The 15,142-nt window shown below is 38.3% G+C and overlaps 2 protein-coding genes and 1 pseudogene across 3 annotated transcripts; 2 read left to right on the forward strand and 1 right to left on the reverse strand.

Annotated features, from left to right (window-relative positions):
- LOC104724849 lies at positions 1,043-5,070 on the forward strand (annotated as a pseudogene).
- On the reverse strand, positions 5,117-9,953 carry LOC104724850 (probable disease resistance protein At5g45510). 2 transcript variants are annotated; one of them, XM_010443401.1, is made up of 3 exons: positions 9,786-9,953; positions 5,727-9,538; positions 5,117-5,466 (listed from the first exon to the last, which is right to left on the reverse strand). In XM_010443401.1, exons 1-3 carry the CDS (start codon positions 9,811-9,813, stop codon positions 5,419-5,421), a joined length of 3,888 nt encoding a protein of 1,295 aa, XP_010441703.1. In that variant the 5' UTR covers positions 9,814-9,953; the 3' UTR covers positions 5,117-5,418. The 2 variants fall into 2 exon arrangements, with proteins under 2 accessions (XP_010441703.1, XP_010441704.1); XM_010443402.2 differs by having other exon boundaries at positions 5,117-5,550.
- LOC109127384 lies at positions 12,630-13,787 on the forward strand. Its single transcript, XM_019232014.1, has 2 exons — positions 12,630-13,408; positions 13,499-13,787. The coding sequence occupies exons 1-2, from the start codon at positions 12,630-12,632 to the stop codon at positions 13,785-13,787; spliced, it is 1,068 nt and encodes a 355-aa protein (XP_019087559.1).

Raw genomic sequence — 15,142 nt, forward strand, 5'->3', positions numbered from 1 at the left:
AGAAATTAAAACTTTGTTCGCAGCAGATTATTACAAGTTCACAACAACTCAAAGTTTAACTTGTAGCAGCGACAGATGCTTTATTTTATATAAATATGAGTAAGGAACAAAATATTATTTTCTCAAACCTTGTCTTTCAAGGAATAATCTAGGGTTTTAAATCAACTTAATTAGGGTTTCGGAAAAAAAAAAGTAACGATGTGAAAAGCTTTTAGGGAATTGGGTTCGAAATCGATAAGATGGATTAAGCTTTTAGAGAATTGTGGGAGCTTTAGAGATCAAATTTTGGCCATTCAACGACAGGGGGACAGGCGGTTCACGGGCTTCAGACTTGATTTCAAACCAGAATCTGAGACTAGTCTTTCTCTCTTGACGTAATCTACACTAGTTAAAGTTTTTGTTCAAACAAACACAACACTACTATTTATTAAAAAGATTAATAATGTGAATTATAATTAAGTAGAAATGCATTTATTAAAAAGATTAATAGTACGAAGAGTAAAAATTTTGTCTACCATGAACATAAACACAAATTTATTTTTTTATCTTTTTATTTATTTATAAAAACTAAAACTAATTAAAATTTAAATTAAACCAACATAGTTTAACTATTTCGTGTTGATAGATATTATTATTCCGTTATTTTTTATGGCGGTACAAAAATGAAAATTAGTTTAAAGGTTTAAATTGTTAGTAAAATTATTTTAAAGGTTCAAAGTGATAGTAAAATCATTTTAAATGTTTATAGTGTTAATAAAATTTTCTCAAAGTTTAAAGTGTTACAGTAAAATTTTGAAGGTTTAAAATGTGATTTTCTCCGTAAATATATATGGAAGCTTTTTAACATCAATACTTTGCTTCTTCTCTTTTTTTTTCCACACGGAGACTTTTCTTCTCACATTGTAATTCCATTTCTTGGCCTAATGAGAAAGCAAAGAACAGTGTAATGCTTTTCCTCTGTCTTTGTTCGATGTCTATGAGAAGTTTCTCTACATGTTATAAAAAAAAAAGGAAGAGTTCTTTTTTTAATCAGAAACAAAGGATTGCTCACAAGGGGTTCGATAAAATACTTGAATGACATCTTTTCCGTAGACAGACTTTTATAATCAAAGGTACGATGTTTTTCTGCCTGTTCTTCTCGGAAATTAAAGCTTTTTAAAATTAATTTATTTGGTTTCTTTATTACTATTATATAGTATGTTTGATTGTTGGAAACAACATTACACTCTTTTCACCTGCAAAATTATTAGGCAACTAAATTCGAGTTTTGCATAGGAAAAATATATGTAGACCACATAACTTAGGATCATGATCCTTGTTTCTTTATATAAACACCATATGCAACTTTTCTCTAGTCTTTTACATAATGGTTACCAACATGTATGCAACTTTCTCTAGTCTTTTACATAATGGTTACCAACATGTATGCAACTTTCTCTAGTCTTTTACATAATGGTTACCAACATGTATGCAACTTTCTCTAGTCTTTTCATAATGGTTACTAACATGTACAGTCTTAGTTTTGCTTTGTCCGATTAGTTTTTCACCATTTTCTTATGCTTGAATGAGATCCGAACTTTCATAATAGTTAGTATAAGAACAGTCTTCATTTTGGTTCGCTTCATCGGGTTAATTTGTCACTATTTCCTTGACATAATGCTTGAATTGAGACCTTTGGTTTGGTTCTTCAAATAGTCACATGGCTGACACATTAACTGTTAGGTCTGCAGTTGTCAACTTAAACTAACTCAATTGACTCTCTGTTTTGTCTCGCTTTAGAAGAACAGGTACTGACTCTACACATCAAACGTAGTTAGCATTCTGATGATGACGCAGCAACAATGTAACATCGATAAGATTATCAAATTCCTATCTGAGTTACAGAATCAGCTAAGTGATATACCTCCTGCACCCAAGAAAGCTACTGGTAACAAAAATGAACAAGTAAGCGAAATAACTGAGGAGAAGAGACAATCTTGGTGGGTTCGGGTCAGAGAAAGAGTTAAAAAAATTGGTAAGATGAAGAAAGAGGCTTCATACCATGCAAGCGACAGTGGAGGCAGTCAAGGTGGAAGCAGAAGAATGATGCGAAACATTGACGAAGATCAAGAAGATGCAGACCTCGCTATCCGGAAACTGCAGAGTGACATTCTTCAGATGATAACTGCATTTAGGAACTTGACTGAGTTTCAAACCAATATGAGCAAGTCATTGGAGCTTGATCTTCGTTCAGCTAAGTTAAGAGCAATACTACAGAAGACGGATTCAATCAGGTCCCGCTCTCACGATCTTAAAGAAATCAGAAGAAAAGTCTTCACTCTAAAGTGTCAGATCCCATCATTGCTCCACAAACAATCATCCAGAGGGACAAGCATCACAGATTCTCAAACCGCTGAGGAAAATGATGAGATCAATGAGACCGGGAATGACATATACTTGCCTGGCCTCCACTTTGCTGAAGAAGATTTCAAATGTTCCTCAGCTTTTGAAGAAGTTGTGGAGAAATTTGAAGGACTTGACTTCCCTCAGAAGCTATGCTTGCTGTCCTTCGCCGTGTTCCCGGAAAACAAAGAGGTTGAAAGGAATGTATTGGTGGATCGGAGAAGGTTTCATCGACTGTGATGATTCTGAAAACTCAGTAACCAGAGTTCTTGATGATTTCTCAAGACAAAGATTAGTTGAGCAGTTCCAAGACGAGAGGAAACTAATACCACGTAGTTATAGGATGGAGCCTCATGTGCATTCTGCAGTTATATACTTAGCCAAATCTGTACATCTATTTGAACTCTACAGCCACAAAGGGAAGCTTGTCATGGAAAAATCATTAAAAGAAAAGGTCTGCCTAGTAAAAGGTTCCTCGTTGCTAAGAGAGGCAAAAGCATCAGCAATGAAACCACAAAACCTGAAGACAGTTTTCAATTCATCTGAACGGTACCCTGATTTCACATTCAAGTGGTTTCCCTTAATGAATTCACTTAGAGTGCTTTATTTAGGAAGATGGGAGAGGACCGCTAAACGCCACATTGAAGTTGAGAGCACAGAGTTTCTTAAAAAGAACATGAAGTATCTCAAGAATCTGAGGCTTGCAAGTTTTCAAGGGATCTCGAGGATAGAAAAGCTCGAAAATTCGATTTGCGCACTCCCGGAGTTAGTGATATTGGATCTTAAAGCATGCTACAATCTTGAGGTTCTTCCTAGCGATATAGGCTTATTTGAGAAACTGATTTACTTGGATGTATCAGAGTGTTATATGCTAGACCGCATGCCTAAGGGGATTGCAAAACTCTCAAGATTACAAGTTCTGAAAGGATTTGTGATTAGTGAATCGGATCATGAGAATGATTGTGCAGTTAAACACCTGCTGAATCTGAGGAAGCTTAGCATAACTGTAAACAAAAATTCTTTCACGGTGGAAAGTCTGATGCAGTCGTTGACAGGCCTCAAGCAACTTGAGAGTCTGAAAATTTCGTGGGGGTTTCGATTTCGTCAAGATGGCCAAGAAGGAGAAAAGAGTGAAGAAGAAACTAATGAAGTAGATGAGAAGGAGAACCAAGGAAGTCCTGAAACAGAGAAGAAACTCAAAGACATGATGGAACAAGACCAAGTACAGGAAGAAGAGATAGAAGAAACGGGTAAGCGAGAAGATGGAGTTATTAGTAAGAAAGGAAGTGAAAAAAATGAAGAGGCTGATCTGGAAAAAGGAAAGAAGCACGATGAAGCAGAGACATCGAAATCAGAAGTTGTCAAGGAAGAAAAGAAGACAAGTCCTTCCCAAGAGGCAACAGAGACTAGCCAGAAGAAGCCAGGTGATGAAAGCAAAGTAAAAAAGGAAAAAGATGGAGACAAAGGGAAGGCTGATCTAGAAGGAAAGAAGCGAGATGAGGTAGAAGCAACGAAATCTAAATCAGGCAAAGTTGTTGAGGGAGATGAGAAGACAAGTCCACCACAAGAATCCAAAGATACGATCCAGAACAAGACAGATGATGAAACCAAAGTGGGAAAGGAAGGAGATGGAGACAAAGGGAAGGTTGATCCAAAAGAAGAAACGAAACATGATGAGGTAGAAGCAGAGAGCTCAAAACCAAACAATGGTGTTGAAGGAGTTAATAAGCCCAGTCCTTCCCAGGATGATCACAATGAAAACAGTAAAGTTCAGGAGAAAAGAGATGGAAACAAAGGGAACGCTGATCTAAATGAAGGTAAGAAGACAAATGAGGTAAAAGCAGAGAGCTCAAAACCAGACAAGGTTACCGAGGGAGATGAGAAGACGAACCCACCACAAAAATCGAAAGACACAATCCAGAGCAAGGCAGATGATGACAGAGAAATTAGCCAAGTGCAGGAAAATAGAGAGGGAGTAAAGAACGGAGATGATTTAAAGAAGCTTGATGATGGAGAAGCAAAGACTCAGAAGTCACACAAAACCATTAAGTTTGGTAAATCAAAAGATCTGAACCACAAGAAGCCAGATGATCTGAAAAATGACAATGCAACGGCGGAAGAGATTCATGAAACAGCATCACCATCCAGGAAATCAACATCAAGTAAAGCAAAACTGTTCAAGGCATTTGGAAACCAAACCAAGAAATGGGGAGGAGGATGGCAAGAGGATGAAGGAATAGATGGTACCTCTAAACTTCCTTCTAGTTTGAAGAAGTTGGAGCTAGAATGTTTCCCTGAAAAAGACCCTCCAAGTTGGTTAAATCCCAAAAACCTAGACAAACTTGCAAAGCTCTCCATCAAAGGAGGAAAGCTTAGCCGAATCAGTGATGGACTTCTTCCAACTGCAGAAAACCAATGGACCGTTCAGATCTTGCGTTTGAAGTATCTGCATGAATTCAAGGTTGAGTGGAAAGATCTGCAAGCACTGTTTCCAAAAATGACACTGCTTGAGAAATATAAATGCCCAAAAATCTCATTCTGTCCCACAGATGGTAATGGAGTCTGGAGGAAGCAACATATATCACCAAACATGTGAAGAGAAGCTGCATATAATGGCAAGAGCCTTTGCAACATCTTTAGGGATGATGTGTCTATACACCCTGAATAAATAAAATACACGTTCGGACATTCGCATTGTAATTAAATTGTTATCCTAAAGCCATAGAATCACAAGAACGTTCAAACAGAAATAAATATAATGTTTGAGAAAAGAATAAACAATCAAAACAAGGGTCTTATTCACCCCAGACAAGATCACAACACACTATGCCTGGGATTTTACTGCAGGATATATCTTAAAACAGAAACAGAAAACAGTAAATAAAAAACCCGGTAAGATGATATTTCAAAGCCGGTTGTTATTCAACACGCAAAGCTTCAGACACACGCAGAACAAGTACGAAAATGATTAAAGGCTACGATCATGATGCTTAGAACTTTGGTAAGTTGATCTTGCTCCAGCTCCTTTGATGATCTTCATTCTTGTGGTGGTAATGCATCACTATGTTCAACCATAACGTAGTCCTGCAAATACACGCGGTGTAAAATGCTAAGATGAAGTTGAAAAGAGACAAGATTTGGTGCAAAGACGACTCAAGCAGATACGACCTGCAAAAGGAGAGAAAATATGATGCAACTAAATTTTTGACATTTTGGACTTTCCAAGTTTCCTCTTCTGCTAGAACTGTTTTTCTTATGAAAAACTAAAAGAAAAAGAAAAGACAGGCATTGATGGTCTTATATGTTCATTGGAGAGGTGATAGAGTAGAAAAGATGTAACTTACTCCGAAGTTAGGGCACTTGTCACGTTTCACTGTCAAATTATCGTGAGATGACACTTCGACTCCTTCAACAACTTTCTCCAGGTTCTGACAATGCTTTATATTCAGGACTTGTAGGCTGGTAGGCATCTCTGAGAAAATCGTTTTGATTTTCGGGCAGCAATCTAAGCTTAGGTTTTTTAGATTCTCCAAGCTACCAGCACAGCTTATTGTCTCCAATGATAGAAGATTTGTAATGGACAAAGTCTCCAATGATTTCAAATTTTCCTCAGTCACATCAGAGAAAAGGTCTTTTATGTCAAAGCACATCCTTAGCCAGCAACCTTTCACCACTTTGGTCTTGTTAAAGATAGATGTGAACCTTGTAGGAGTACAGTCCACAAAAGACACAAACTCAGCCTTAGCTAGTGCGCCATCATCCAGCTTATTAGTTTCATTGATCTCCATGACTTCCTGTGGACTTTCGGAATCAACAAGTGATGTTAGTGTCTTCTTATATAGAGCCCTCTCTGTGGGGACTTGGAGAAGACGTTCCTTGCGCGTGGCATCTCCCATCTCAGTACAATCACTGGCGCGTGGTTCAGCTGGTTGAATCTCTCTTGTTTCTTCTAAGATTTCTGGGGATGTAACAACTGCTGCATCAGAGGAGCTAGGATTCTCAGATATCTCACTTGACATTTTGTTCCTTACTTCGTCCCAATCCTTACCTTCAAAAAGCCTTCCATCTGCAAGAATAATACTCTTTACACAATGGATCTTGCTCTCCTTTGGCAACTCTGGTGTCGTCTCCACTTTGGTTCCAAACAGATTCACTTCACGTAGGTAAAACATGTCCTCAAATGATCCCTCAATCTTCTCCAGCTTGCTACTGCCGGAAACATCAATGACTTCGAGATTTTTGAGTTTCTGGATGTTTGGGATAGCATCTAGGTTGATGCAATTCTGTAGGAGAAGTTCATTGAGACTGGACAGCTCATCGATGGTGGTAGCCAACTCGCTAAGATTAGTTCCTGAGAGATTGAGAGTTTTGAGTTCAGGCTTATCCTCGAAGCACACTTCAAGCATTTCCACTAAGCTCGTAGTGCCGGAAAGATCAAGAATTTGGAGACCTGACAAGGGCTTCAAACTAGGCAATCTTCTCAATTTGGTACAATTGCGCAACAAGAGCCTAGTCAATAAGTGAAGCTTCTTGCCCACCGCAGAGTCCTGGAATATTGGCAGACGCTCTATTTGGCTCTCCGAGAAGTCAAGGAGCTGAAGTTTTTTAAGAAGATAAAAGTTTTTGTTTTTGCTTTTGTTTTTCTTGTCACCTTTTTGGTTGTCGAAACAAGTCTGAAGTCCACGAGCACCAGAGACATCAACAACCTCAAGATTCACTAGCTCCTGTATGTTTGGCAGATCTTCCAATAAATGGCAGTCCTTGATGATGAGACAATGAAGTTGCGTCAAATCAGAAATGCTGAGAGGGGAAGATGTGATCTTAAGCCCAGAGAGGTGAAGACTTTGAAGTTCAAGAAATGCCTTGAAGAAATCAGGAGTGATTTCCTTCAGGGAGCTAGCACCAGAAACTTCAAGAGTATTCAGCTTTGTAAGAGTCTGAAGCTCTTCAATACTGTCCAGTAGATCACAGTCCCTGATTACAAGAACTCGGAGGAGTTTGAGATGATCCTTAAAAGACGGGATAAGAGGTTCTAGCGTGGGTTCAAAAAGACCAAGTACTTCAAGCTCTTTCAGATTCTCGAAGTACGTTTTAGGATTTTCACGACGCAGACGATCTCCACCAACCAGAATCGTTGTAACCTTGTCTCCTTTCTTTGCTTGCACGGTTTTAATCATATCATCTATCTGGGTGATTTTCCCAATACCTTTTTCCTTGTGACCACCATAGACCCTAGAAAATCCAAGTCGAGATCTCCCGAAATGGCCTCCACGTCGAGGATCAATTAAACTGATCATCGCCATCTCTGGTACCACCACATTGTTTTCTTGTATCTTCAGCATTCCGCGGTTTATAAGATCCATCAAGATAGAATGACCTTCCTGGTACGCCTTTTCGACTGACCTAACAGGATCAAAGTAGCCTTCAAGCATCCATTGTGTGATCAGGTCACGGTAGTAAACACATCCACATTGCTTAAAGAAGTCCAAGCTATGCCAAAAACAATCCAAGATGGCACCCTTTGATGTATCATAGGTTTTCAACAGCACATATGCAAGATACAAGATTGGATTGACAGCGCTCTCAGAAGCAGAACATAAATCGGGTGAATTAGACCGATCAGTTGAGAGAAACTCGTCTATCTTTTTTTTTAATACCGTATAATCTTCTGTGCTCGAACATTTTTTGCTTAGAATAATCAACTTTAGGGACTTGGCTAGCACGACGATTGCAGCTGGCGAATTCTTGCTTTTGCTCACAATCTTAGATATGTAGTCTGCAAAAGTCTCCACGTAGTCTTTTGTGAGAAGAACCATAAAAAAATTCTGCAGGTTAGTCTCATGGATTGAGTTACGTAATTCATCTGAGACATCCGTGGTATGGAAATTGATTAGATCGTCATAGGAATTTGTAGCTGCCAGCGACACATCTTTAGTAGACTGGCCACTTTCCCCATCACGCTTTGTATCTTGTACGTTCTCCGCGGCTTGGTCCGTTTTTTCCCCCTTGTTATCTTTTTCCAGTGACTGAGTACCCTCATCTGGCACAATTTCGCTGTCTCTCTTTGCTCCCTCTAGCATTTCAGTTATATTCTCACTCTTTGCTCTCTCTAGCCCTTCAGTTATATTCTCACTCTTTGCTCCCTCTAGCCCTTCAGTTATTGTATTCTCACTCTTTGCTCCCTCTAGCCCTTCAGTTATTGTATTCTCACTCTTTGCTCCCTCTAGCCCTTCAGTTATTGTATTCTCACTCTTTGCTCCATCTTGCTCTTCACTTCCATTCTCACTCTCTGCTTCCTCTTGCTCTCCACTTTCACTCTCACTCTTTGCTTCATCGTTCTCTTCACTTTCACTCTCACTCTTTTCTCCATCTTTCTCTTCACTTCCACTCTCACTCTTTGCTCCCTCTTTCCCTTCACTTCCATTCTCACTCTTTGGGTCACCAACAACAGCAGCCTTTGTAGGCTCCTCGCCTCCTTTCGTAACAAGAATCTTGAGACGGTTGACATCTTCAAGGATATCATCAACAAGAAACTTCCAAAGCCCCATTGTATTCATCACCACCTCTTCACTGGTTTGGTTTCCTTCGTCATCAAGAATCAATAGAATACATGGCTTTCCTGAAGACGGCGTATCTTTCTTGGCACCCTCAGCTGGCAGCGTCGTCTCTGCTTCAGTTGCTTTATCTTTTTTTTTACCCGCAGCCTTGTTTCCAGCATCCTTATTGGCCTTTGCAGCCTCCTCCAATCTCTCATCCTCGATCTTTTCGTCGATCTCTTTTCTCTGCTTAACGATTTCGTCAAATATCTTCTTCTTCAAATCAGAGTCTTTGAGTTCCTTCTCATCCTCCTCGTCCTCATCATTATCATCCAATTCAGTCTCTTCAAAATCAGAGTAAACACATAGCTGAGAAGCTATGTTCTCGTAGAGCGACCATTCATCCTTAAACTTCCTGTTGAGATGCAAGCAGATGGTCAGAAAGCACAAGCCGGTCTTGATGACATGCTCTCCCACAATATTTGCCAGCCTTGTCTTCCCGGTCCCAGCTTTACCAGACAGCAAAACTCTCTGAGGACCATCTCTTTTCAGAACTTCCACTATGTTGTTACGCAGTTTCTCATCATTCATCTCATGTTGCAACTCTGGATCATTCCCATCTGATGAGGAAACCCAAACAAACTGCATTAGATCCCTCTTTTTTCTCAAATCCCAAATTTTTCAAATTTCTTTACCAAACTCAAAATCAAACACTAATCCTAAATCTCAGTGTTCTTTCAGTATACACTAATTCGGATGCTAAGTTTAAAGCAGCAAAGAAGACAGATAGTGCAAAATCAATTCGGATGCTAAGTTTAATTAAAATCATGGTGAGGGCTTAGGAGAAGGAAAGAAACACTAACTAACCTGGCAAACCAGCAAACGTAACCGCCATGATGATCAGATTCTGTTGGCCGGAGCGAGCCCTTTGCCTTCTCTCTACAAAGGCGAAGTCAACCTCTCAATCTCTCCTTTTCTTTTGCTCTTCATCTCTCTTTTGCTCTTCAGTTTCCAATAATTTCCTTTAGTAATATATATATTTAAAAACTTTGTGATGATTGAGTAACAACAATTTTGTTAAGTTTAAAAAAAAAAAAAAAGCACAGTTAGTTGATAATTTATATCAACAATTTTGTTTTCACTTTTGCTTAATTTAATACTAATCAATCAAAAATAACTAAAGGGATTCCCCCAAAATAATTATTAAACAATTTAGAGATACAAATATTTAATTTTAATTTATTAATAAAATTAAGTTGTAAAATTGTTCTAAATAGTTTCTTATTGTTTTATAAGATTTCTGAAACAATAAATGGAATCTGTTAAATAATTTCATTAAATAATTTCAAAAATATTACTTTAATATTTTATTAACCAATATAAATTTTTCTTAATTTTGTTAGTTATTATATTAATTAAAATATAATGATATTTTTGTAATATGCCACGTAATATTAGGATTAAACTTCTAACAACATTGCTTAAATAAATATATATATATATATATATATTATATATAAGCACATAATATATAAGTTTGTAAAGTCGACCAACATTTTTTAATACAAATGACATAACTTCAATAGAATATATATATATATATATATATATATATATATATTAAACTGATTTTTCATAAAGATATTGAATTAGAAAACAAAATTTTCTTTTTATATAACCAATTCATTGATTCCCCCCCCCCCNCCCCCCCCCATATTTTTTTTGTTAGCTTTGTAAATATTACACCTCCAATATTGATTTCTTGACCATTTTAATTATTATCATTGGTAAAATATATACAGTTTTCGCTGAAACAAATCTATGATTAATCATTATTTTTTTGTCCATGATCTCTCAAATACAAATATATCTATCTTATCTTTTAAAAACGATAGTATTGGTTTCTCTTAAAACATGTACTATTAGGGAACTTTTATAAATAAATAAAATTTCCTTTGTTTTGTAGTTTTAAGCTTAAATTTTTGTTTCATTTTCATTATTTTTTACGTTTTTAAAGTTATTTTTAGTTAAAAATTATTTTTATTTACTTTTTATTAAATGAATTAAATATTAAATACTTTAAAATTTTAGTAGTCAAACTAGAGTATAATATAATATTTATCTATTTTTTTTTATTTGTGTGAAACAGTATAAATGACAACTAATAAAAATAGGAAAATATATAGAGACAAATTACCTGGCCAACTAGACTAGAATAGATTTCGTTTTATTTGCAAGTTGCAATAAAGAATCCATTGATTTTTGGGTCTTTCTTTATTGTTTGGCTATTAGTTTTTTCATTGCTTTCATTTATTTGTTGTTCAAGTGATCAGAGGAGGTCGCTGCAGAGACTTAGTAAAAAAAAGACTTTAATAAATTAAAACGAGTTGGTCTTGTATTTAACCAGTCAAAAGTCGTGCAAAGTTTAACAGCTAGAAATCACGTTACTCTTGATTAATGTGTAATTTCATAGTAGAATATTTATTTAAAAACTCTATAATGTACAGCACTGCAAGCTTTCCATGCGCAATGGTAGGACGATGTTGCATAATGGTTAAAACTAATATTAATATTAGATAGTGATATAAACTTGGAAGTAATCAACACATGATTATCCATGTCGACGTGCCTATCATAAATGGATAATGGTGATGATTCAATATTCATGTCAAGACTAAACGACAATTATTAATGAGTTCTTATTGCATTCAAAAGTCTTCCCAACTAAATGTTTTAAAATGATATGTAAAAATATTATTATTTTAATACAAAATTCATACTTTTTCCTAAGTAGATTTTTAAAACTATAAAATACCAAAAACAATTTTTAAGAATAAATATATATTATTGTTACCTTTTCTAACAACTTAAATTGTGATCTTGTCAAAAGCAATTGGTAAAATATTTATAGGTCCGATTAGTAATATATAAATGTATGAGTTTTTTAAATATAAATAGATAACAATACCAAAATATATCAGATAACAAAAGAATTAGCAATACAAAAAACAAACTGCTAAGAGTACCGCATTTACTACACAGTTTTATGAGTGAACTATTAAGGCTGCAAAAGCTTTTAAAACAAAATATTTTGATATCAAAAAAATCAATAAATGTCAAGTGACATTAGTGCAGTGGTCAGTGGTAAGTCTAGTTGTAGAAAGCATCATTATATCAGAGATTGAATTCCGCTTCCTACGAATGGAGAAATCGGTTAATGGACCGGTCATTTGTGATTCAATAGTTAGAAAAAAAAATACATAAATATTGTCATAATAAGTTTTTATATTGCTGACCCTACAAATCACAATTTGGTATTCTCTTGTGTTTTGTTTTCACTCGCATAGTTGTGACAATTACTTCCCAGAAAATCATTCATCCTGGAATTGTACAGTTTTCTCTGGATTCACCTCCAATAACAGATTGCAACATCTATGTTGTGCACCAAGATAGTCACTTCTTAGTGGATTCTACGTCTACTCCCGATTCTTAGGCCCACCTATATCGTGTAAGAGGACTGTAACTTGAGGATCTATTTGTAAATAAGTATATGCTAGGGTTTCCTTTGTATCTTATAAATACTGTAACCAATACACATAATAAATGACTCAGCACATTCTCTATATAATATCAGAGCTATCGATACCTAAACCCTAAATTTTTTTTTACACCCGCCTCCCTTTTCTTTTCTCCTTCCCTTTTCTCGACGAGATGTCTACTTCCAACATGTCCACTGCTGACACTGTTGCTGTCTCCACCACGAGTCTTGTTTATGTTAACACCTCCAATGTCATGAAGCTCTCTTCAACGAACTTCCTCATGTGGAGCCGTCAGATCCATGCCTTATTTGATGGGTATGATCTCGCCAACTATCTCGATGGTACTGTCCCGGTGCCACCCGAGACCATCTCTGCAACTGATGGTACTCCTCCGACCGCAAATCCTGCGTTTGGCCTCTGGCGCCGGCAAGACAAGCTTGTCTACAGCGCCCTCCTTGGTGCCATCTCTGCCTCCGTGCATCCTATTGTCTCTCGTGCCGCCACTGCTCACGAGATCTGGTCTACTCTCAATACAACATACGCTAAACCAAGCCGTGGTCACATCCTCCAACTCCAAAACCAAGTGACTCAATGGATGAAAGGTACCGGCTCCATTGATGATTATGTTCAAGGACTTGTTGCCTTGTATGACAAGTTAGCTCTTCTCGGCAAAGTTGTCGACCATGATGACCAGTTAGCCAAGCTCCTGAAGGGACTCCCTGATGACTACCAACAGGTTGTCAATCAGATCGAGGGTCGTGAAACAACACCCTCGCTACCCGAGGTTCACGAGAAGTTGATCCTTCATGAAGCCAACCTCCTCGCCTCTACCTCTGCGACTGCTCTACCAATCACGGCAAATGCTGCTTCGTACAACCGTAACAGTAATAATCGTGGTTACCACTCTAACAACAGTGGTGGTCACTCCAATGCTCGCTCCAACCAGCCGTGGCAACAATAACAATCCAGTCCTCGACAGGAACAACGCACTCCTCGGTCATACAATGGTCGTTGCTAGATCTGCGGTGTTCACGGTCACAGTGCCCGTCGCTGCTCTCAGTTCCAGCTCAACTCTCAGTTCCATGCCACTCCGTATGCCCCATGGAAGCCTCGTGCGAACTTGGTTACGGCTCCTAATGTCACGCCTTGGGTTGTTGACTCTGGTGCCACACACAACCTTACCACCGATCTGAACAATCTCGCTCTCCATCAACCATATCATGGTAGTGATGGTGTCACTATTGCAGATGGCTCTACTATCCCCATCTCGCACTCTGGTTCTACTTCACTCCCTACGGCTTCTCGTCCCTTACACTTGAAAGATGTCTAATTTGTGCCTAATCTTCATAAGAACCTCGTTTCGGTTTATCATTTATGTAACGCTAATGAAGTCTCTGTCCATTTTTATCCCGCTTACTTTCAGGTGAGGGATCTCAGCACGGGGGTCCGGTTACTCCAAAGGAGGACTAAAGATGAGTTATACGAGTGGCCTATTCACCCACCTGTCTCGTTGTTTGCCTCTCCATCACCAAAAACAAGTCTCTCTTCGTGGCATTCCCGCTTAGGTCACCCGTCCTTACCGATTTTAAAAGCTGTTGTTTCTCAATTTTCTCTTCTTGTTTCACAGTCTTTGAACACCGAGTTGTCTTGTTCTAACTGTTTTATTAATAAAACCCACAAACAACCGTTCTTTTCAAACACCATTTCTTCCAACCGACCTCTTCAATATTTATACTCTGATGTTTGGTCCTCCCCGATCACCTCTGTTGATAACTTTAAATACTATCTCATCCTTATTGATCACTACACTAGATACATCTGGCTATACCCACTCAAACATAAGTCTCATGTCAAGGATATGTTTATTGCGTTTACTGCTCTCGCAGAAAATCAGTTCCAATCGAAGATCGGTACACTTTACTCAGATAACGGTGGTGAATTTATCGCTCGTCGTTCATTCCTGGCAACTCATGGGATTTCTCATCTCACGACAACTCCGCACACTCCGGAGCACAACGGAATCTCTGAACGCAAGCATCGCCACATCGTTGAAACCAGTCTTACCTTGCTTCGTCACGCCTCCATGCCTAAGTCATATTGGCCCTACGCCTTTACGGTTGCGGTGTATCTCATCAATCGAATGCCGACGCTTGTACTACAGTCACTCTCTCCCTTCCAGAAATTGTTTGGAAAATCTCCAAATTACCAAAAGCTTCGGATTTTTGGATGTGCATGCTACCCATGGTTACGTCCTTATGCTTCCCATAAGCTTGACGCTCGCTCCCACCGCTGTGTTTTCCTTAGTTATTCACTGCACCAAAGTGCTTATCTCTGTTTGGACCCTCTCACTAGCCGAGTTTATACATCCCGTCATGTCACATTTGAGGAGCATGCATTTCCATTCACATCCCCATCACCACGACTTCCACTAACCGCCGACCAGGCTTCTCCGTCCGTACCACCTGCCACCGTTATACCGGTTACTCCGTCGCCACTCGTCAACTCATCTCCCGCACCCCTGGCTCTGACCTTCACCCTCCATTAACGTCTCCACCGACTCTGCCATCGCCACGACAGCCACAGGTACGTATCTCTGACTCTCTATTGGGCTCACAACCTACACCAAGCCCATTACCAATCCCAACCCCATTAACAATTCCAAGCCCACACCATTCATCCCAAACA

Source organism: Camelina sativa, chromosome 11 (assembly GCF_000633955.1).
Source record: "Camelina sativa cultivar DH55 chromosome 11, Cs, whole genome shotgun sequence".
Taxonomy (NCBI): Eukaryota; Viridiplantae; Streptophyta; class Magnoliopsida; order Brassicales; family Brassicaceae; genus Camelina; species Camelina sativa.

Coding starts and splice junctions, on each gene's coding strand:
- LOC104724850 (XM_010443401.1), bottom strand. CDS start 9,813: ATGGCGGTTACGTTTGCTGGTTTGCCAG. Junction 9,539..9,785: donor TACGTTTGCTGGTTTGCCAG/GTTAGTTAGTGT, acceptor TTTCCTCATCAG/ATGGGAATGATCCAGAGTTG. Junction 5,467..5,726: donor ACAAGTGCCCTAACTTCGGA/GTAAGTTACATC, acceptor GTGTATTTGCAG/GACTACGTTATGGTTGAACA.
- LOC109127384 (XM_019232014.1), top strand. CDS start 12,630: ATGTCTACTTCCAACATGTCCACTGCTGACACTGTTGCTGTCTCCACC. Junction 13,409..13,498: donor GCTCGCTCCAACCAGCCGTG/GCAACAATAACA, acceptor TCACGGTCACAG/TGCCCGTCGCTGCTCTCAGT.